This window comes from Nycticebus coucang, chromosome 2 (assembly GCF_027406575.1).
Source record: "Nycticebus coucang isolate mNycCou1 chromosome 2, mNycCou1.pri, whole genome shotgun sequence".
Taxonomy (NCBI): Eukaryota; Metazoa; Chordata; class Mammalia; order Primates; family Lorisidae; genus Nycticebus; species Nycticebus coucang.
Genome location: NC_069781.1, coordinates 135,357,383 through 135,378,694, shown reverse-complemented (window position 1 = coordinate 135,378,694; position 21,312 = coordinate 135,357,383). Strand labels below are relative to the sequence as shown.

The 21,312-nt window shown below is 44.1% G+C and overlaps 1 protein-coding gene across 1 annotated transcript in view; it reads left to right on the top strand.

The window, feature by feature from the left end:
* TRPM1 (transient receptor potential cation channel subfamily M member 1) overlaps positions 1-21,312 on the top strand; it is an 85,289-nt gene that overhangs the window by 45,953 nt on the left and 18,024 nt on the right. The window contains exons 17-26 of the mRNA XM_053609583.1: positions 455-683; positions 3,182-3,304; positions 3,507-3,638; positions 4,219-4,347; positions 6,942-7,193; positions 8,765-8,939; positions 10,759-10,779; positions 11,656-11,800; positions 13,714-13,916; positions 14,852-14,984. Of these exons, the coding sequence (XP_053465558.1) occupies positions 455-683; positions 3,182-3,304; positions 3,507-3,638; positions 4,219-4,347; positions 6,942-7,193; positions 8,765-8,939; positions 10,759-10,779; positions 11,656-11,800; positions 13,714-13,916; positions 14,852-14,984 (1,542 nt within the window). The remainder of the gene's footprint in view (positions 1-454; positions 684-3,181; positions 3,305-3,506; positions 3,639-4,218; positions 4,348-6,941; positions 7,194-8,764; positions 8,940-10,758; positions 10,780-11,655; positions 11,801-13,713; positions 13,917-14,851; positions 14,985-21,312) is intronic.

Sequence of the window (21,312 nt, the reverse complement as noted above, 5' to 3'; positions counted from 1 at the left end):
CCAAGCACGTGGCTTGATGAACATTTGCAAACTGAAAACGTGGGCACGACCAGCACCCAATCAAGAAACAAGCCCTCCTGTGGCCACGGTCAATGTCCACCCCACCCCCCACCAAGGGCAGCCCCACCCCACAGGTGCTGTGTTTGAACTTTCCTTTGTTCTTCTCTGTCTGCCTCCTGATTTGTGTGTCTCTGTGTCCCTGGGACATGGGGGGCAGATCTGGGGTCCACTGAAAGCTCCCTCTGCTAGAAGAGCCCCATCCTGAACACTAGACCCTGTCCCTGGCTGCCCCACTCTGGGGACACATTCCTTGAGCTTCTTGCTTGCAGAGGACCTCGAGCCCCTTGCAATCCAGGCTTCTGGGTCCCGTGACACCACAGGTCCCCATGGACACAGCTATCTGAGAAAGCGCTCGCAGCCCTACAGCCTCGCCCCATCCCTTTCCTCTCCCCAGGGACTTCGGCCAGCTTGCTCTGGAGTTGTTGGACCAGTCCTATAAGCATGATGAACAAATTGCCATGAAGCTTCTGACCTACGAGCTGAAAAACTGGAGCAACTCAACCTGCCTCAAACTGGCCGTGGCAGCCAAGCACCGGGACTTCATCGCTCACACCTGCAGCCAGATGCTGCTGACTGACATGTGGATGGGGAGGCTGCGAATGAGGAAGAACCCTGGCCTGAAGGTACACGTCACCTGGCTATTAGACTAGGGACTGCTAGGCTGAGCTGAGCACCACCTGCGGTTTATTCTTCCAAGCAACCCCATAAGACACTGTGACAATCTTTGTGTTACAAATGAGGAGCCTGAAGCTTTAGTGTGGGGCCAGGATCTAACCCTGGGTGGTCTAATGCCAGATGCTACTGTCTTCTCCTGGAGCCACTGAGACTAATCCCACACCCTGGCCTGGTCACCTTCCTGCCATGAAAGCAGAGAACTCAACTCTATTTCTGTAGATTCCCTTCAAACTCTGAAGTTATGTGATGTGATTTTAATGAGTGGTATCTTCATGACATGGCGTTTATGAGAGAATATAAAGCTATAAAAGGGTTTGAAAGGACATTGTGGGGGAGGAAATTTAATTCTATATTTAGAATTAAACCCTAACTCTGTTTTTTGTTTGTTTGTTTTGTTGTTTGTTTTTTTGAGACAGAGTCTCACTATGTCGCCCTTGGTAGAGTACTGTGGCGTCACAGCTCACAGAACCTTAAATTCTTGGGTGTAAGGGATTCTCTTGCCTTAGCCTCCCAAGTAGCTGGGACTACAGGCACCCAGCACAATGCCCGGCTATTTTTTTTGTTATTGTTGTCATTGTTTAGCAGACCCTGGCTGGGTTCAAACCCGCCAGCCCTGGTGCATGTGGCCAGCACCGTAACCACCGAGCTAAGGTACCGAACCCAAACTGTTGTTTTTACTACTGTTAAATATTGGGTTATTTACTTATTTATTTTTATTTTCTTTTTGAGACAGAGTCTCACTCTGTTGCCTTGGATAGAGTGCTGTGGCATCATCACAGCTCACACCACCATCAAACTCTTGGGCTCAAGTAATCTTCCTGCCTCAGCCTCCCAAGGAGTTGGAACTACAGGCACTTACCACAATCCCCAGCTAGTTTTTATATTTTTAGTAGAAATGAGGTCTCGCTCTTGCTCAGGCTGATCTCAAAATCCTGAGTTCAAGCAATACACTTGCCTTAGCTTCCCAGAGTACTGGGCTTACAGGCGTGAGCCACCGGCCTGGCCTAACTGTTAGGTTATCTTGCAAACAGATTCTAATCTGCAGATAACCTAGTTATCTAATGGCAATATGAAAACCTATTTGAGGGATCACTATGAGAATAAAGGAAAGAGAATACACATTATACTGTATAGCATGGTTCCAGCAAATAGAAAAAAACACTTTGTTTTCTAGAGATATGAATGTTATGCCTACCTAATTCTATATAATGTACTAAGCTGATAGTTCACATAACTTTGGATATTAATAACCAAATAGTTTCCAGAATGCCAAGAATAAAGACATCCTTAAGGTTCCAAAGAAACCAAAATAGGTCACTTACAAAAGGATGAAGACAGTGTTGGCATCAGACTTTCTATCAACAGCACTGAAACCTAGAAGGTGGCCGTGGAACAAAGCCTTCATGGCTCTGAGGGAAGATATTTGGAACCGGGATTTTTTTTTACCTACGTCAGCCACTTAAAAACATAAACTATTTAAGATAGGCAAAGACTTGACTATACACTTTCTATATACCCATGCAGAAAAATTACTTCAGTGGCTATTCCAGCAAAAAAAAAAAAAATGGGGGAAGGTATAAAATGTACAAGGAAAAAAGGTTATGCAGAATGCAAAAGTAAGTCCCAAGTGTTACAAATCCCTGCACAAAAGCTGCACAGCAGAGGGCAAGGCGGTCCTGTTAAATGAGTCCAAGGGGTTGCTGGAGTCCAAGGAGAAGGTGCTTGAGGTGAATAGTAATGGCTCCAAAAACTGCACTGAAAGGCTGAGAAACCACAAAGTGTCAGGAATGCAAGTCAGGGAGACAAAAATAGTCTATAATTCTTAACCAAAAAAAAAGACAAATCATACATTTCAAGGGAAAAAAATTCACACAAAAGATAAACTTCGATCATGATTCAACCCCAAATGGTGGAGTACAGAAAAATCACTTAGAAAAAGGGCAACACGTTTTCCACCTACAGCCTGGGGCAAACTTCTGTTGTGCAGGCTGAGCCCAGGTAAGCCCTTTTGTGAATCACATCATCAGCCTTTTGACTCTTTGTTCACATATTCTTATTTACATCAAAATTATTTCTATAGAAAATATTTTGGCTGTGTTTCACTAGCGGCCGTGTTATGTTTCATTCATTTACTTAGGATGTGTTAATTTAAATATTTACCTGCTTTGAACTTCGTGGTAAGAACTTTTGTTTTTAAAGTCCAGATTACCCCCAGTGCTGCTTGTGAGACACCTGAAAAATTCTGCACGTATTTTAAATTCTTCACTGTCTCCAATTCCACCAATGCACCAAGCACAAGCCATCAAACATCAGAGCAGGGTAAACGTGCTCCAAGGCTCTCAGGTCACTGACCAACAGTGAAAGTTATCATTTCAAAATTTAAACCATACTGTGAAATTTGCTTGCCATCACTTAAGAAATTGATTGATGTGTCATCGCTTAACAGGTGATCATGGGGATTCTCCTCCCCCCCACCATCCTCTTTCTGGAATTCCGCACATATGATGATTTCTCATATCAAACTTCCAAGGAAAACGAAGACGGCAAAGAAAAGGAAGAGGAGAGTGTGGTCAGTGAAGCCCTTGGCCCCAGGGGTGTCGATTTGCTTTCATTTCCAAACAGTGTGGTGATTTCTCCTAGCCCAGATTTAGAGACCTCATTAACTAAGGGTGTTTTCACAGTTCCTTATTTCTAAAGGCGCTCGTGCACCCTGGTGCGCTGCGTTCCCCACGCAGCAACCTGCTGGCTGTGTGCTATGCTCTGTCTTCCAGGATGCAAACGCAGATGCCGGCTCAAGAAAGGGGGATGAAGAGAACGGGCACAAAAAGCACAGACGCATCCCCATCGGGACAAAGATCTGCGAGTTCTACAATGCTCCTATCGTCAAGTTCTGGTTTTACACAGTAAGGCCATTCTGCATGCGCTGAGCACTTCCATAGTTGGAATCAAGGAAAATTCCAGGGGCCTAAAAAGTATCTAGAGATTCACTGAATTAAAATGAATTATCAAGCTTGGCACCTGTAGCACAGTGGTTATGGTGCCAGCCACATACACCAAAGTTGGTGGGTTTGAACACAGCCTGGGCCAGCTGAAACAACAATGACAAATGCAACAACAAAATAGCCGGGCATTGTGGTGGGTGCCTGTAGTCCCAGCTACTTGGGAGGCCAAGGCAAAAGAATTGCTTAAGCCCACAAGTTGGAGGTTGCTGTGAGCTGTGACGCTCCAGGACTCTACTGAAGACAACATAATGGGACTCTGTCTCAAATAAAATAAATAAAATAAAATAAAATGCCTCCCAACCTGCCTCAAAGGTCTCTGTCTGCCCTGGGGTTGTGCAGGGAAGGTGTCCTCTCAATGGGTCAGTCCAGTTGGAAATGGAAATTTATTTGTGAGGAGGAATCAACATGAAAGAAAATAACGTTCCAAGCCTGATTCCAATGTTCTCCCCTCCAACACGGCCAACAAATTTCTTCCTTTCAGATATCATACCTGGGCTACCTACTCCTGTTCAACTACGTCATCCTGGTACGAATGGACGGCTGGCCCTCTCTCCAAGAGTGGATTGTCATCGCCTACATTGTGAGCCTGGCATTAGAGAAAATACGAGAGGTGATTACTCCAAAGGCCTGTCCCTGCCCCGCTAACCAGTGACTTCAAATTCAGATATGGCTCCTTACTGCAAAAGCAGGTCATGCAAATTGTTTGTGCTGTGGGACTTTCCTTTTGAGTTGTCACTATTCCAAGTTTATTCCATTCATTTATTTAAGATGTATATGTTTTCTTCTTGCAACTGAATTTGAACTTGCAAAGTAGCAGCAGGCCAGGCTCAGCGGTTCATACGTGTGCACTTTGGGAGGCCAAGATGAGAAGATGGTTTGAGGCCAAGAACTCAACACCAGCCGGAGCAAGAGGGAGACCCTTAAAATAGGGAAAAAAGTAGCCAGGTAGCACACATCTATAGTCCCAGGTACTCAGGAGACTGAGGCAGGAGGATCGCTTGAGCCCAGGAGTTTGAGGCTGAGGTTGCAGTGATGACACCACTGCACTCCATGCACTCCAGCCTGTGACCCTGTTTCAAAAAAAAAAAACAAGACGCTGCCCGCTACCTGCCATAAACCAGTTACTGCTACTGTAACTGGGTACAAATGTTGGCTCAGTTTTCTGGGACCTGAAACTAAAAACAGAGAGATAGAGGAGATGACATTGTTTCCATAACTGGGATTTTGGACCACACTGTGTGCCTGCACAGGGCATGCCTGGACTTGTGTGCAGGACATTTATAAAAAGAAGGCTATTGGTATGAGGCAGCTGGGGGTGGGGGAAAGGCCAGAGAGGGAAAGGAGCTGAGTGACATGTGGTTTCAGGTGGAATCTGTCCCCCGCCTGATCTTGCAGAGGACTCAGTAGACTGGACACCACAGGGTCTGTCCCATTCTGAGGGAAGGGAATGGAGTTTTATACCCCACATCAGTTGGTTATGGGCACCCACCAGAGACAGCTCAAATTGCCCAAGAGCCAGCCTCCTTTATTTGTTTATTTGTAGAAACAGCGTTTCGCTCTTACTCAGGCTGGTCTCAAACTCCTGAGCTCAAGCAATCTACCTGCCTCAACCTCCCAGAGTGCTGGGATTACAGGTGTCACCTCGCCCTGCTGAAGGGTCAACCTCCTAGGATAGGGGAGGTGTGGGCTTACCAGCAGGAGCTGGCCTGGAGAAAGGTCCCAGGGCCCAGAGCATCTGCTGCAAACAGGGAACAAGCTTTTCAGCTCAGTGTTGAAAAAGAGTAGATACACCTCACACACGACTCCTAGTGTCACAAAGGACTTAAATGACAGTGTGACTCCATGAAGGCAAAATCTGCAGGCAGCAGAGCAAATATGGGCCAGCTACTTCTCTGTCCAGTAACATCCACGAGTTTTTAAAATTCACTATTATTTGCTTATAAGGAGAAAACAGGCAAAAAACAAATTTGAATCAAGAAAGCACACAGCATTGTTTCACATCCTTTCCCCTGCAGACAGACAACCAATCCTATCAATTTTTGATGACTATGGACTCTTTCACTGACTAGGTTTGCTAACCTAGCCCAGCAAGAAGTTTGATGCCATCGCTCTAAGAGTCTGAGAGACCCAAAGAGCACTGGACTTAAATTGTACAGCCCATCTCCATCTCCTTCTGTGCCTCCTCTTTCTTTTCTAGCTGGACCTCAGTCCAAATCCTGCAGGCGCCACAAATGAGATTTCCCAAGGGGCCTCTAGTGCCATGGCGCCTGCTGACGTCAACCACGCATGAAGACACTGCTTCACTGCCTGCCCTCACTTATAGGGAGGGGAGTGGGCCCCAGCTGGTGTCCCTGGGTTGTTAAGCTAGTGAATCCCCTCTGTGCTGCTGACAGATTGTCACCACTCCATCCCCTCCTGCCCCAGGACCCCCCTAGGTCTCTGTAAAAGGGTGCCACCCAGCACAGCAGCTCCCCAGCCCCCTGCAGTGGCACCTCTCTGTGCCTGCTGGGATCTCTGCATGCCTGCCTGTGCATGCTGCTTGCTAAATATTTTCCCTTTTATCCTGTGAAGTCTCTTTTTAATTAGCAGTGATTTTGGAAGGATAATATTTCAAGCAGGGAAAAACGTGGGCCAACTTGCCCCTGACATCTCATGGCTAAGTGACAAAGGAATTTTGCATTTCCTAGCCCAATTCTGCCATCTCCACCCAGTGGATTTGCCCCTCTGTGAGACCACCTGGGGTTCATGCTTGTTCTAGGGTCCTCCTCTTCCATGAGTCTGGAATGTGGACTGACAGGAACGTGTCCAAATAATTAGAAATGAAATCAGAGCAAGAGGGACTTTACCTAACAATTGCAATCAGTGTAACATGGCTTATTGTACCCTCAATGAATCCCCAACAATAAAAAAAAAAAGAAATGAAATCAGAAATCAGCTGCTTTAATTACAGCCAGAAGGACATAATTTAGAAGGCATTTCCTGAGAGTTTATGAAACCCTGGATCTAAGAATAGGGAGGATTCCATGGAATTTCCCTGTCTAGATATCAGTCTCTGCCTGAGAAGATTAGAGTTTAGAGGTCTTCAGCAGGAGAGTCACCAGAGGTCCCGGAAGGTTCCACCAGCCTTACCATTCCAAGATCCTAAGAAGACAAGACTTCCAATACAGCATTTTCAGTTTCTTGTTCTTCGGGGTTTGTTTGCAGATCCTCATGTCAGAACCAGGCAAACTCAGCCAGAAAATAAAAGTTTGGCTTCAGGAGTACTGGAACATCACGGATCTCGTGGCCATTTCCACGTTCATGATCGGAGCAATCCTTCGCCTACAGAACCAGCCGTACATGGGCTACGGCCGAGTGATCTACTGTGTGGATATCATCTTCTGGTACATCCGCGTCCTGGACATCTTTGGCGTCAACAAGTATCTGGGGCCCTACGTGATGATGATTGGGAAGATGGTTAGTAATCATACCCCACGAATAACCCCAGATACTTTGTCTGTTAGGACATGAGACTGGGCCTTGGGTGTGGCTTCCTTGGATTTCTTTGGGTCTTTCCTTTTAAGTTGGCTTCTTACAGTAAATGTTCTTTCCTTTAAGGTAAACAGTTCTCCTACATGGTAATAATAAAATCCACTAGCAAAACATGAGGTGAGGGCCTACCGTGTATAAACACACCCTGTATATGTATATATCTCAATGTACGTTAGACACTCAATACATACTATTTTCCTTTTCCCATACTGTCTTCTACATATTTAACCATAGGATGACAAATTACTTTCATTTTTTATTACTTCTGACTTATCATTAATGAGCATATATGGACAGTAAGATAAAAGAAAATGTCCTCTTCTTTTATAAGAGCTTACTTCACCTTCCCAAGACACAAGAGAACATCAAGTTTTGATGCAATAGGAACTCAGGAGCAAAACAGGTACCTGAGAATATTTACACCTTCCTATGGAAAACATATTTTCAGCACTCTTTAGTACAATGGCCTGGATTTGATGTTCTGTGAGCTTATGTCCACTTCAAAATTTTTATATGGCAAAAACCCGATTGAGAACCACCTTCTCTCACTTGCACTCCAGATAGTTCTCAGCTCCTGTGCTCTGGCCTGGAGTAGACATAGGCAGTCCATGTGATTAGACCAAGACAAATCCATTGTGATGTTGACTGCAGAACAGGCTATAGAAAATGAAGCTAAGAATAAAGCAGGAGATAACCCTTACACCACCTAGAATAGTCTTTGTTAGGACTGGTCCCAAAAGAACGGACGCCTCCCAAGTTCAGGCAGTCCCTGTATTATGAAAGAGATAGGTTCTATAGATGTGTTCTTAAGTTAAATTTGTAAGTTGGAACAGGTACATTGACCGGTAGTAGCCACCCTTTGAAAGTGTGAGTTGTGTGTAAGTTGGACGTTTGTAACTTGGGGACTGCCTGTCACTCTTTATAGGGCCAAGTGGCTTTGAGCTGAGGGGTGTATGATTTAGTTAATTCCAGCAAGAACCTTCATCTTTGAGGATGTTCAAAATTAGGAAAGATACTGGTTTGGTGTCCACAGCATACAGAGCACAGTAACCAGAGTAACCACCAGAGAAACCACTCAGCATTAGTACAAAGGAGGAATAAATATTGCTCTATAGTCTCAATTCATTATCTCTTTACCTTCTTAAGTATCTCCTTCTCTTCCTCCTTAGTTTCCTTTACCAACTCACACTTTCTCCGTAATTCTTCCCTTTCTTCACGGGCAGTCGCAGTTACTAGAGGAACATGTGTTTGTGGGCAACAGAGGAGAAGTAAGAGGCAGATATGGACAGCAGTGTTCTAGAATAAGACACTCAGGCATCAGGCATTGCCCAGAGTGGAAGAGACTAGCAGCCCGTGGCTAGAAAGGAAAGAAGGGAACAGAGGCTTTCTTCATCCTCCTTAAGTCCTCATGGAGTCTCTGGGGAGAGCAGTCTGGTGCAGGAGGACGGGCTCGGCCGTAAGTCGAGACAGTAAGGCACACATGTTCTCCCTTGCAGATGATCGACATGCTGTACTTTGTAGTTATCATGTTGGTCGTGCTCATGAGCTTCGGAGTAGCCCGTCAAGCCATTTTGCACCCAGAGGAGAAGCCTTCATGGAAACTGGCCCGAAACATCTTCTATATGCCCTACTGGATGATCTACGGAGAGGTGTTTGCAGACCAGATAGACCGTAAGAATAGAATTCATAGTAAGATTCTCTTCCCTGCTTCTGAGGCAGATGATCAGTTCCAAATTAATGGCAGGTCATGTATTAATTTGGAAATAAAGTATCTTTCATTCTGCTATAGGCATCGAATTAGTTCATGAAGAAACAAGTATAGATGGTGGGGTGCAGATTTCCAGACATCAGTCATTTCTTTTATTCTAAAAACCATTCAGTAGAATTCTGAGTGTCACTCCCCTTGAACTGATCCCACCACATGACCACTGGGACCTATGCGATTATCCTGGTTTTTCTTCAACCCCAGGAGAAGGCTGGTAGTGTTATTCTAGTAGAATGAATTGTCCAGCACAGAAGGGTAACTGGTACCTCCCACCATCCTCTTCTTCAAGCCACTGGAGCCCATTTTCCACACAACCACACATCTCCTCTTCACTACTGGAGTGCTTTTTTTGTTATCAATAATAATTCAGATGTTAGCAAAGGAGATGACAGTGACCCTGAAGGCATGATCAGGAAGCCCCGGCTCCTCAGCAGGCTGGGCGGGTGTCCCCTGTCTCATAGGGAAGTGCAGTGCATATTTCTCCAGGTCAGTCAACGCTCCACCAGTGACCAAGGCACTTCAGTCCCATTTTCATGTTAGCACCAACATTTTCGTTTGCACATTGTACTTTATCACAGAGCATCAGGTATAACAGCGTCTTCTGCATCCAGATTTCTGTTATTTGGGGATAGAAGGTTTTGAACATTCTCCTCCCATATGAAACACAGAGCTGTCAGTCTGCTGCCTCCAGGTTAGACTGATAACGAGCTCACACCATACCTTCTACCTTTCATGACATGATTCTGAACATATCATTACAAGTATCACAAAGTCAACTATTGGATATGTTCGTAGCTTGGTAGAACAGAACATAAAATTCTAGCATTCTGAGAGGCCGAGGCAGAAGAATCACTTGAGCTCAGGAGTTCAAGAATAGCCCGAGCAAGAGTGAGACCCCCGTTTCTACAAAAAATGGAAAAATTAACTGGGCATGGCGGTGCACACCTATGGTCCCAGCCACTTGGGAGGCTCAGGCAGGAGGATCGTTTGAGCCCAGGAGTTTGAGGTTGCAGTGAGCTATGGTGATGCCACTGCACTCTAGCCTGGATGACAGAGCAAGGCTCTGTCTCAAAAAAGAAAAAAAAAAAAAAAAGAGAGAGAGAGAAGATCTGATTTGATTGCAAAAAGCATATTCATTTAGGTAGACATACATACATATTAAAAGTCCCTGGACCCCAGACAGAAGTTGTACTATTTTTATTACTGGGTATTTTTAATTAATTAGGGTAACAACAGAAGATGAAGAAAATAAACTTGTGGCTATGCTATTTTCAGTGATACTATTAAATGTAGGTTTTCAACTGACCTGATTATACCATAATAATTTTTTATCTATTTGTGTTTATGAGGTGTTTGTTTTGAAGAATAGAGAAAGCTTGACTGGTTAACCTGTGAGTTAAAATGATCATCTGCCAGTAATATCAAGTCTTTTTCACAGTATTTTTTAACATACTGCTGCTTATGACATATGATAAAATACATGTTCATGAAATCTATTTTCTAGAATTAATAATGTGTACAATCCTTCTAAATATTGTAGAGCACTATTTCCAAGCATGACTCTATAAGACCCAAGCTTGAAATCTTTGCACTTCTTCACAGCAAAACATTTCTTGTTATTACATCGTTTGTTTCACTTTTCTCTCAACTGTCATTTTAATTTCTTTCCTCTCCACCCATCAAAACAACAACAACAAAAAATTCTGCTTTCCAATCTCTGCATAGTCTACGCTATGGAAATCAATCGTAAGTTTACATGGAATTCCTGATTTTGGTCCCTGAAATGTGTTTATTAATTACCTTTTCCTTAGCTGATTACTAAGAGTCTTATACTATTTCCAAATATTTATCTTGTTTTCTGGTTGCCAATACCTGTTAAATTGTAAGTAAAAAGTAAGAAGAGTATAAATTCACTGTTGGGATTACTGTACTTTTTTTTTTGAGGTGGGAGAATAAGCCCCTTATTATAAAAGTGGCATTTCAAATAAGCAGAGAGAAAAAAAGATTATTTTTCAAACATGGCTCCAGAACAGTAGATTAACCAATGTTGCAGGCAGAGAGGACCCCTTTCCCATGCCACGTAATAAAATTATTTTCAAATTTAATGTACAAATGAAACCAAGAAAACAACCAGAAGACAAGCATGAGCTAAGGTTCAATAACAAGAAGACACATTAGCTTTCAAACGGATAACAACAAATAAAGAAAACGTAAAGATTGATTTATCTGCTTGAAAACTAAGAACTGTAAATTGAAAAACACAATAAAGAAATGGAGAAATGTTTACCAATATGACAATCTAAGAATGACCATCTTTGAGTGCTGAAAGGAGTTTCTTACCTTCTTTGTATGAGTTGATATTTGGCACATGGGAAATTACTGCTCATGAAATTAAAAAAAAAATTCTATCAAAAAAGAAGGCGCCTGTAGGTCAGGGCGGAGCTTGTGGCTCAAAGGAGTAGGGCACCAGCCCCAGATGCTGGAGGTGGTGGCTTCAAACCCAGCCCCAGCCAAAAACTGCAAAAAAAAAAAAGAAGAAGTAGGTCATTAAATAACATTTGTAACAGATGTTTATTCTTTTCATTACATTCAAAAGCACAAAACCACAAACTTTTCTTCCAGCTCCGTGTGGTGAAAACCTGTATGATGAGGAGGGCAAGCGGCTGCCCCCCTGCATCCCAGGGGCCTGGCTCACTCCTGCCCTAATGGCCTGCTACCTCCTGGTCGCCAACATCCTGCTGGTGAACCTGCTCATTGCTGTTTTCAAGTACGTGTCATGGCTGATGACCATGAGCTTATTCTTTATTGCTTCACAGGCTTTCAGTTTAATCCCGCAAATCTCCCACAAGACTACATACTTGCAAAAAATTTCACAAGGGCTTTTAAATACATAGCACTTTTGCGGTCGTTTTGTTCAACCTTAATCAGCTTAATGTATTCTGAAATCAAGAGTTCATACTTATATATATTTAAACTGAATCTTGGTTAGTATTTCAACACTTTAGTGTGTCTTTCAATCTAATAAAAATATTTTCTTAGATGTGAAATCAAGAAGATTTGATCAAGTTGTGATTTTCATTCATTTGCTGAGGTGCAGAAGGCAGTATTAATTTCATAAGCTGTTGCAATTATTATGATATTACCTAAAATATCTATTTCTTATCATTTACAGAATAGACGACTAAATGGCCTAGGAAAAATATGGCTTAAGTTGTTATATCACATTTCTTATAAAACTTCACGGTGGCTCACATCTGTAATTCTAGCACTCTGGGAGGCCAACATGGGTGGAAAAACTAGGCAGACATGGTGGCAAGTGCCTGTAGTCCCAACTACTTGAGAGGCTGAGGAAAGAGGATCTCTTGAGCCCAGGAGTTTGAGGTTGCTGTAAGATAGGATGCCATGGTACCCTACCAAGGGTGACAGAGTGAGACTCTGTCTCAAACAAATTTTTTTTTAATTTAAATTTATTTATTTGTTTGTTTTTTGGTTTTCTGGGGGTTTTGTTTTTTTGTTTTTGAGACAGCTTTTCACTTTGTCGCCCTCAGTAGAGTAACATGGCATCATAGCTCACAGCAACATCAAACTCCTAGTTTCAAGCAATTCTCTTGTCTCAGCCTCCCAAGTAACTGGGACTACAGGTGCCCACCACAAGGCCCAGCCATTTTTTTTTTTTTTAGAGACAGGGTCTTGCACTTGCTCAGGCTAGTCTCAAACCTGTGAGCTCAGGCAATCCACCCACCTCAGCCTCCCAAAGTGCTAGGATTACAGGTATGAGCCACCACGCCCAGCAACAAAAAACCCTGCCCCATTTGGCATGATGTGTCGAATCCATTGACCGGCCTTAATAAATGTTGAAAATTTAAATGATTCTAATCACAAAGATGAAAAATGTGAGAAAAAAAATCCTTCACAGAAATATAAAATCTTAGAACTGAACAGGGGACTAGAGACTGCCTAGTTCAAACTCCTGTTTTAAGATGAGAAAACTAAGGTCAGGGAGGGTCTGTGGGTTTCTGAGGGTCCCAGCGTTGGCAGGCAATGCAACAATTCCTTTGCTTCCTGCCTCCTACTGGAAGTTAAAATAAAACAAAGAGGGCAGCACCTGTGGCTCAAGGAGTAGGGCACCAGCCCCATATACCAGAGGGGGCAGGTTCAAACCTGGCCCCAGCCAAACACTGCAAAAATTAAAAAAATAATAATAATAAATAAAAATAAAACAAAGATTGTGCACACCCAAATCCAAACTAATTTGCCTTCAATCAAGTAAGTTCAAATATTGATCAATTTATTTACCAAAAAAAGAAAAAAAGTATCTTGCTGTTGGAATTGAAAGTTTAAACACTTCGAAATGCTCAAATGGTTTGTACCTTAATATATACGAAATTAAATTCCTGAGTATATGAGTCAGTAATCTAGGGTGTGGTTTTTCAAGAAAGCAGTAGACAGCAATTTAATATATTTATAATAATTCTGAATTATTTATGAGGACAATGTCCTTGAGCACAGATCATCCACACGGATGGATAACCCAAAAAGTTGGGGGAGTGGGGCCATGCAGACAGGCCTAGTGGGCCATTTTGTTGTGTATTTTCATTTAAATGGGAGTAACTCTGATGGTTCTAGGAAATCACAATAAAAAGTGATACAACTAACTATAAAAATGTCTTCCATTTAAAGCAATACCTTCTTTGAAGTGAAGTCCATCTCCAACCAGGTGTGGAAGTTCCAGCGCTATCAGCTGATCATGACCTTCCACGACAGGCCAGTCCTGCCTCCACCCATGATCATCCTGAGCCACATCTACATAATCATGTTACGTCTCAGTGGTCGCTGCAGGAAAAAAAGAGAAGGCGATCAAGAGGAGCGGGATAGAGGGCTGAGTATGTGCAGGGCTCTGGGTTTCTGTCCTCGGCTAATTCCAATCTCACCTTCCAATCATCCATCATGGTAGAATCTCGTGCAACTATTTACACGGGTGAAAAACACGACACTCTAGTCAGCTAACTGTGCTTTTCAGAATGCCTCTCACTTCATGTCCATTTTATTCCACCTTTATTAATTTATTAGTAAGTAAAATTACTTAAGGCCATCTCACGGAGATCAGAACTTTAAAAAAAAGTCTTCAAAACTAACTCCTTGGCAGGCAAGGTGGCTCACACCTGTAATCCTAACACTCCAGGAGGCAGAGGCAGGTGGATTGCCTGAGCTCAGGAATTCCAGACCAGCCTGCAACAGCAAGACTGTCTCTACTAAAAATAGAAAAACTAGCTGACATTGTGGTGGGGGCACCTGGAGTCCCAAGCAAGAGGATTGCTTGAGCTCAAGAGTTTGAAGTTGCTGTGAGCTATTGGGAAGCCAGGATCCTCTAACCAGGGGGACAGAGTGAGACGCATCTCAAAAATAAATAAATAACTCTTAGGTCAGGATTCCTATATAAATTCAATGCTTCTTTCAAAATGTTTTCATTTCTTGCATCTAAAGAGGCTGAGAAAAATCATACTATATGCTTGACTCTATTCATAAAATACACACGAAAGGGTTTCCACAGTACATTCGTTGGCCTCAATTTCCCAATAGATGTAATTTGGGGATTTTCTGTTAAAAAGCAGGGGCCATTATGCTCCAGCAGAAAGGCCACCGCTGCTTCTGATCGCTTCATTGGGGATTGGAGTAGTCAGAGAACTGCCCACGAGCAGTGCGGAAGGGAGCGTAGCTAAGATCAGGGTATGAACTTCGCGGGTGGTGAACGCAACTACACGGATCCTCCGCGAATCTCGCTTGTTTTTCACCCGCCAACTCGTCTCCCTTTGCACAGAGCTGTTCCTTAGCGACGAGGAGCTGAAGAAGCTGCACGAGTTCGAGGAGCAGTGCGTGCAGGAGCACTTCCGAGAGAAGGAGGACGAGCAGCAGTCGTCCAGCGACGAGCGCATCCGCGTCACCTGCGAGAGGTGCGTGCGCCGCCACGCGCGCCCCCAGCCCCCTGCGCGCCCCCGCCGCCACGCGCGCGCGCCCGCCGCGCACCTGCGCGCACCCGCCCAGCCCCAGCCAGGTGCCCTCCCTGCCGCCCCCCGCGCGCGGGGCCAAGCGGTGCGCCACGGGTTTGCGGGCTCAGACGCCCCAAGCTACCGGGGGTGCCAAAGTGCATCTGAACATTCCCTTTGAGTTCTCGTGTTTATTTAAACTTTGAGTTTTAACCTGTTTGCCCCTCAAATATAAAGTTCCTAGCAAGTCGTGTATTGTGTGTAGAAGTGAATGACAACGTTCACTGCCAATACTCCTGCTAGTTCCTTCCCGCCTCACCCCTTCCCAAGAAGGGGAATTACCAGAACGTCCCGCATTAAGAGGAGCCACAGAGCGCCGCCCTTCTCCCTCCTTCCGGCCCTTTGCCAAGCATGGCCCTCCCTTAGGGACAACGGCCTGCTGCACCTACCGATGGTCCCAACCTCGCGGGGCACAGAGAAAGGCTCTCTCGGGGGCTCCCCAGACACTGGGAACAAGGGCAGTGGGGCAGAGAACGGGGAGTACAAACCTCTAAACTAGGGCAGGCTCTGTCGTTCAGACACCTGTACACCGTCCAAATACAACAAAACAGCATAATCCGCAGAGTAGTGCTTCATAAATGCAGGAGTGAATACAGGAGCACAGAAGTGAAGGCAGGTTGCAGAGGGACACAGAGGGTGACATTTCCCTAACTGTATAGTCCTGCTCCACAGAGGGTTGACAGGAGCAGTACACCTCCAATATCTGCATTTTTTATCATATAAGTTTTGAGAAGCTCCATCACTTACCAAAAGTAATTTAGGCTTGTTTAAGATCTGGATGATTGATGCATGCATTGTTCCGAAGGTCTAACCACGTGGTAGGAGGATGATCTCAGAGGAAACAAGACTGCACGGGTTCTAGTCCCTCATTCCACCCTCCTGGCCTCAGAATTAAAGTTTCATGCTACAGACACATGCGCATATTGTAATATAAAATAGTATAGAACTCACAAAAATATTTCAGCCAGCAATTCCTGATCAAGGACCAGCACAGTAACAACAGAGTTCACAGGTAAACTTGAAGACTTCTGGGTGAATGCCCCAGTCCACAGAAGAGGAGATACCCCTGGCAGCTGGAGGTCCCTGGCCCCTCTCCCCTCCTAGACCCAGTCACCTTATAATCCAACCAAATCCAGCCAGCCAAACTCAAGGATCACCTGCACTATCTTTTGTCCTTACTAAAGCACACTTTTAACAAAACTTTGAAATACCTCTTGGCATTTTAACAATAATAGCTACACTTTCACAATATAAAAATTACTTCTTCAAGAGAATGATAAAGTGCCCCATGTAGATAATCTAAAATTTCCATTTTTTAGTTTGACATAAACTTGAATTTAATCCCGGCCAGTCATTTACAATGGAAATTGTGTTTTGTTTGGTTTCCCTCTCCCTCCCCCAACATTCTCTAGATTTTTGCCATTCTTGGACCAAGACTCCAAGAATGTGGTTATCAGGTCACTATCAAATTGCATTTTTCCCTGGGGGCTTTGTGCACACATCACAGGAATGAAAGTGTGCAGGGCAGTAAAAACATGCTACTTCCTGTTTCCCTTGGCTGCCATCCCAGGAATGATGGGGGAACATTCCTGCCCCTCTGTTTCCCTTTACTGGCCAAGTCACAGGTGAATGCCCAGAAAGAGGCAATGTTTAGGGAGAAGTGAGCTTTCCTTCTCATAAACAGGACAGCTGAGGAGCAAGGAATAAGGTGGCAGGATGAAAAGGAAGGTACTTATTTCTATCTAACTTGGAGCACCTGTGATTACTTTTAAACTCAAACAACTGAGTAGTCATACGTTTCTGGCATTTCTTCAGTCTTCTTTTTATATTGGATTAGTTTTCTTTTCTGCCTTGCCGTTTGCCGTTTGATGATTTTCCTGCTCTTCTCCCTGTGGGGTCTTCCCCAGCAACCCTCAGACTCTAGGGCAGTGATTTTCAACCTGTGTCCCGTGGCACACTGGTGTGCTGTGAGAAAATGTTAGGTATGCCTTGAAAAGTTTTAAAGATCATTAATTAAATTATTTTTGAAAGGACTTCAAAGCACAGTAAGTATGTTCTTTATTTTTACTCTTTTTTTGGATCAACATAATTTAAGTGAGCTGCAGAAGTTTAACTATAGGTTAAGAGTGCTGTGAGATAAAAAAGGTTGAAAACCGGTGGTGCCTGTGGCTCAAAGGGGTAGGGTGCTGGCCCCATATGCCGGAGGTGGTGGGTTCAAACCCAGCCCTGGCCAAAAAAAAAAAAAAAAAAAGTAGTTTAAAAAGAAAAAAAAGGTTGAAAAACAGCATCCTAGGGTCAGGTTAGGAGAGCATCAGTCCCTTCCTTGCCTCCCTCTGTCCTGGGTAGCTTTTCTGATCTGAGCCAGCAATTCCTGTGACTCAGTCTTACTGATGTGTTTGCAGGGGATGTGTTAGTTATGCTCCCCTGTGCAGGGTCCTTTCAGTGCCTGTGTGCTGGCACCACAGTTCAGCACAGTCAGCAAGACTGAAACTGGCCAGTCATCACTGGCATCAGCTGGCATGGCTCTCTTCTTCACTGAGTCATCAAATTCTGTTTACCTCCCCCTGTGAATAAACCCTGGCCCACCCACTTATTTCCATCTCTACCAGTGTACAAGTACAAGCTTCTGTCATCTTTGACCTCTGTTCCTGCAGCTGCCCCCAAACTGAGCTCTCAGGATTCATTTTGTCATACCCCAAGTGAGTGGAATAGAGAAATGCCAGCACACTGAGTCCAAATTAAGCAAAGGTCCTTTATTGATCAGCCAGGCCGAGAGCAGGCTGACACCTCTAAGTCTCTCTACCCCTGGAAGCAGGGGTGGAAACCTTTTATAAGGAGCTTTTGGGCTCAGCGCCTGTAGCTCAAGCAGCTAAGGCGCCAGCTACATACACCAGAGTTGGCGGGCCAGAATCCAGCCCGGGCCTGCCAAACAGTAATGACAACTACAACCAAAAAATAGCCGGGCATTGTGGTGGGCGCCTGTAGTCCCAGCTACTTGGGAGGCTGAGGCAAGAGAATCGCTTAAGCCCAGAAGTTGGAGGTTGCTGTGAGCTGTGATGCCACAACACTCTACCCAAGGCGACAGCTTTTGAGGCTCTATCTCAAAAAAAAAAAGAAAAGGAGCTTTTGATAGGGGTGGGGGCATCCTTAATGCAAGCCAAATTTGACAGGAGCCAACACCCGGTCAGGTGAGTCCTTACAAGGGGAAGCTGGAGTTTTGCAGTTATTACTAAACTCTTTCAGCTAGGAGCGTTGAAAGCCCCTAGCAAGATGGAGCTGGGACATAATAATTTCTGCTCTTTCAATCTACATTGCACTTACTGACACCAGTGGGGCCCTGTACTCCTCCCCTGCCAGTTCCCTTTAACCCCCTCACCCCCAGTGGCCTCCCTGCTTTCAGACGTTCAAGGTTCTGTGCAATCCAGCGTTGCCCTGAGGGAGCCTCTCCCTCAGGCTTCAAACTCCCTTTCTTGGTCTTCTTTCATGTTCAGAACACAGGGCTTTGCAAGTGCTGTTCCCTCTGCCTGGTGCGTCCCACCCTCCTATCCTGCCTATCCTTTGAATCCCTGCTCAAATGCCAATGCATTGCCAGAAAATTCCCTGACCAGCTTTCACCATAGACTATGTCAGGATTCTCAGACTGTAAGCTCCATGAAAGCAGAGTCCTGTCTGGATGGTGTCCATCGTGACATTCCCAGTGTCTGTGTATCTCCATATCGCAGGAGTGAAATTTATGAATGAACCAATGACTTAAAAACGTGAACACAGATTTCTCTCCTGTCCCCAATGAGTTCCCTCCTATAACATCAATAAGGAAATCAAATGTACTCCCTCTGGATTCAAAATATTGGCTTTACTATTAGGAACTAGGAGCAGACTCACAAAGCAAAGGATTGGCCACCCATAATTATCAGGAAGAATGACAAGTGTCGGTATGGACGCTTCTATGCTTGAAGGGACAGTAGCAGAGGGCCTCGCGAGAGAGCTACAGGGATGAGAACGTTTTCTAAATAACTTCCACCAGCACGTTCGAGATAGCACTTGTCAACCTGAATATTCTATTTTCATCCTGCCAGGAGGATAACTGGTAACATAAATCCTTGTCATTTGGAGCTTCAAGGCCATCTTTGTGTCTTCTGCAAATCCACCACGGAACACATCATTCTTTTTGCATCTGTTATCACAGGTTCACAGGTTAGGAGCAATTGGGTTGGAAAGAATCTTTCCTGACAAAATTTTGTCAGGTTCAACTTCCTTTTCTCAAACAATGAGAATTATGCCATCTGGTGCATTTTTCTTTTTTCCCATGGTTTCAAAGAAGCTTAGCGCTGAATGTAATATTTGGAATATGTGGTGTACACCACCTCCTCTTTACTTTTTATGTCTTCTATTTCCATGTATATAAGTTTTATTTATGTTGGGTGTTTTAAAATATGCAGGATATTCCTAGCACTCTGGGAGGCTGAGGCAGGTGGATAGCTTGAGAAAGTCATACAATGAGAAATATGCAGTGGTGGGGCAGATGTCAGGGGCAGAGCCCGTCTGAAGGCCTTTGTCTTATAAGTCAATAGGAGCAAGATTGCTTGGAGGGTGGGAAAGGGATAAGATTAAACGTTGGAGCTTTAATGCGCCCAGTAAATGACATGCTTATTCCTCGCCTGACATTGAGAGCCAATTCAGAGATAGATGCAGACATCAGGCAGACTGAAATAAAAGTATCAGCTTTATTACTTAACAAAAGTTATACTAGAGGGTGTAGCTCAGGTCTTGCCAAATAAACACCCAGAATTAAGAATATCCACTAAGTCCCAGGCAGCAGTAGCCACCGTAGGGCCTCCCTTCCCACAGGCAGAGTCAGCCCGCCCACTAAGCTTACCAGGAGAGAGAGAGAGACCAGTATGCCAGTGTCCTCTTTCCCAAACTGCAACCAGAAAAGCAGTCCTCCAACAAAGGGCTGGGGCCAGGCCAGGAGCATGTTAATGGAAAGTCCTACCACGTAGAAAGAATAGGAATGGGAAAGGAATGGCCCTTCAACACACAGACTTGAAGCCAATAGGGAGGATTTACGTTAAGTGAGTTCTTTTTTAGGTGAGATGTGTTAGCACATAAGCAAGGGGTTGCTTGGCAGAAACAATGAAGACCTAGCTGAAATTAGATGACGTGGCTTTGTGTCGGGCCATGTCACTGTGGCTCCCATGACTGTCATCAATGACATACTACAGCCCACAGGCAAGGATGCAAAAAGTAATCCATCCGTGGAGCATGGGTGCTGCAGGGGGGCGCTGTGCTCCAGGAACCAGTCAGTGGGGATACCATCTGTTTGCAAATGGCACCATACGCATATTCTTAATACTCTGCTTCCAGGCACCATGTATCCTGTCCCAGCCCTGGCGTCCTAGTGGCCATGGATGAAGGGTTAAGGACTGGCAGTATTGTGTTGGAAGTCAAGGAGAGAGAACCTAGGATATTAATAAGAGCTTTGCTTAGTGGCAGACCACAGAATCTGGCCTAAATAAAAAATGAAATCTAGCCAGAAAAGACTAATGATTTAGATGAAATGAATTGTAGAATCCTAGGTGGTCTGAAGTATAACCAACTGGGTTTATATAAATGAGACTGAATAGAGCTAGAATCCCAGAGAGCTTAATATCCTTTCAGTAACTCTTCAGTATACCATCTATTACAAAGAAGGAGAAAGCTAGAAGATTTAAGACTTGAATCTTGTTCTTTTATTATTAGTTTTCATTTCACATATAAAAACTCTGTAAGCACAACAATTTTCTACTTTGTGTGTTTGCCCTATAATTACTAAACTTAAAAGGCAGCCCTGGGTGAGGAAGTAGGTGGAAATGAAAATAGCTGGATGTAAAATTTAACATGGATTAGACAACTTTAGGATCTATAGATCTGGAATAAAAATATAGGGTGGGAGGCTGCGCCTGTGGCTCAAAGGAGTAGGGCGCTGGCCCCATATGCCGGAGGTGGTGGGTTCAAACCCAGCCCTGGCCAAAAACTGCAAAAGAAAAAAAAAAAATACATATATATATATATATATATATATATATATATATATATTGGGAATAATCTTAGAACTCAAGCATAAAATACTACCATGGGATCTTGAAACACAGGTTTCTTCAAGTATGAACTAGACCGAGCTCTGCTAACATCACATTTTTTTATGTTAACCTTTAACTCTATCATTAAGGAAATACTCCCATGTAATTTATGAGAT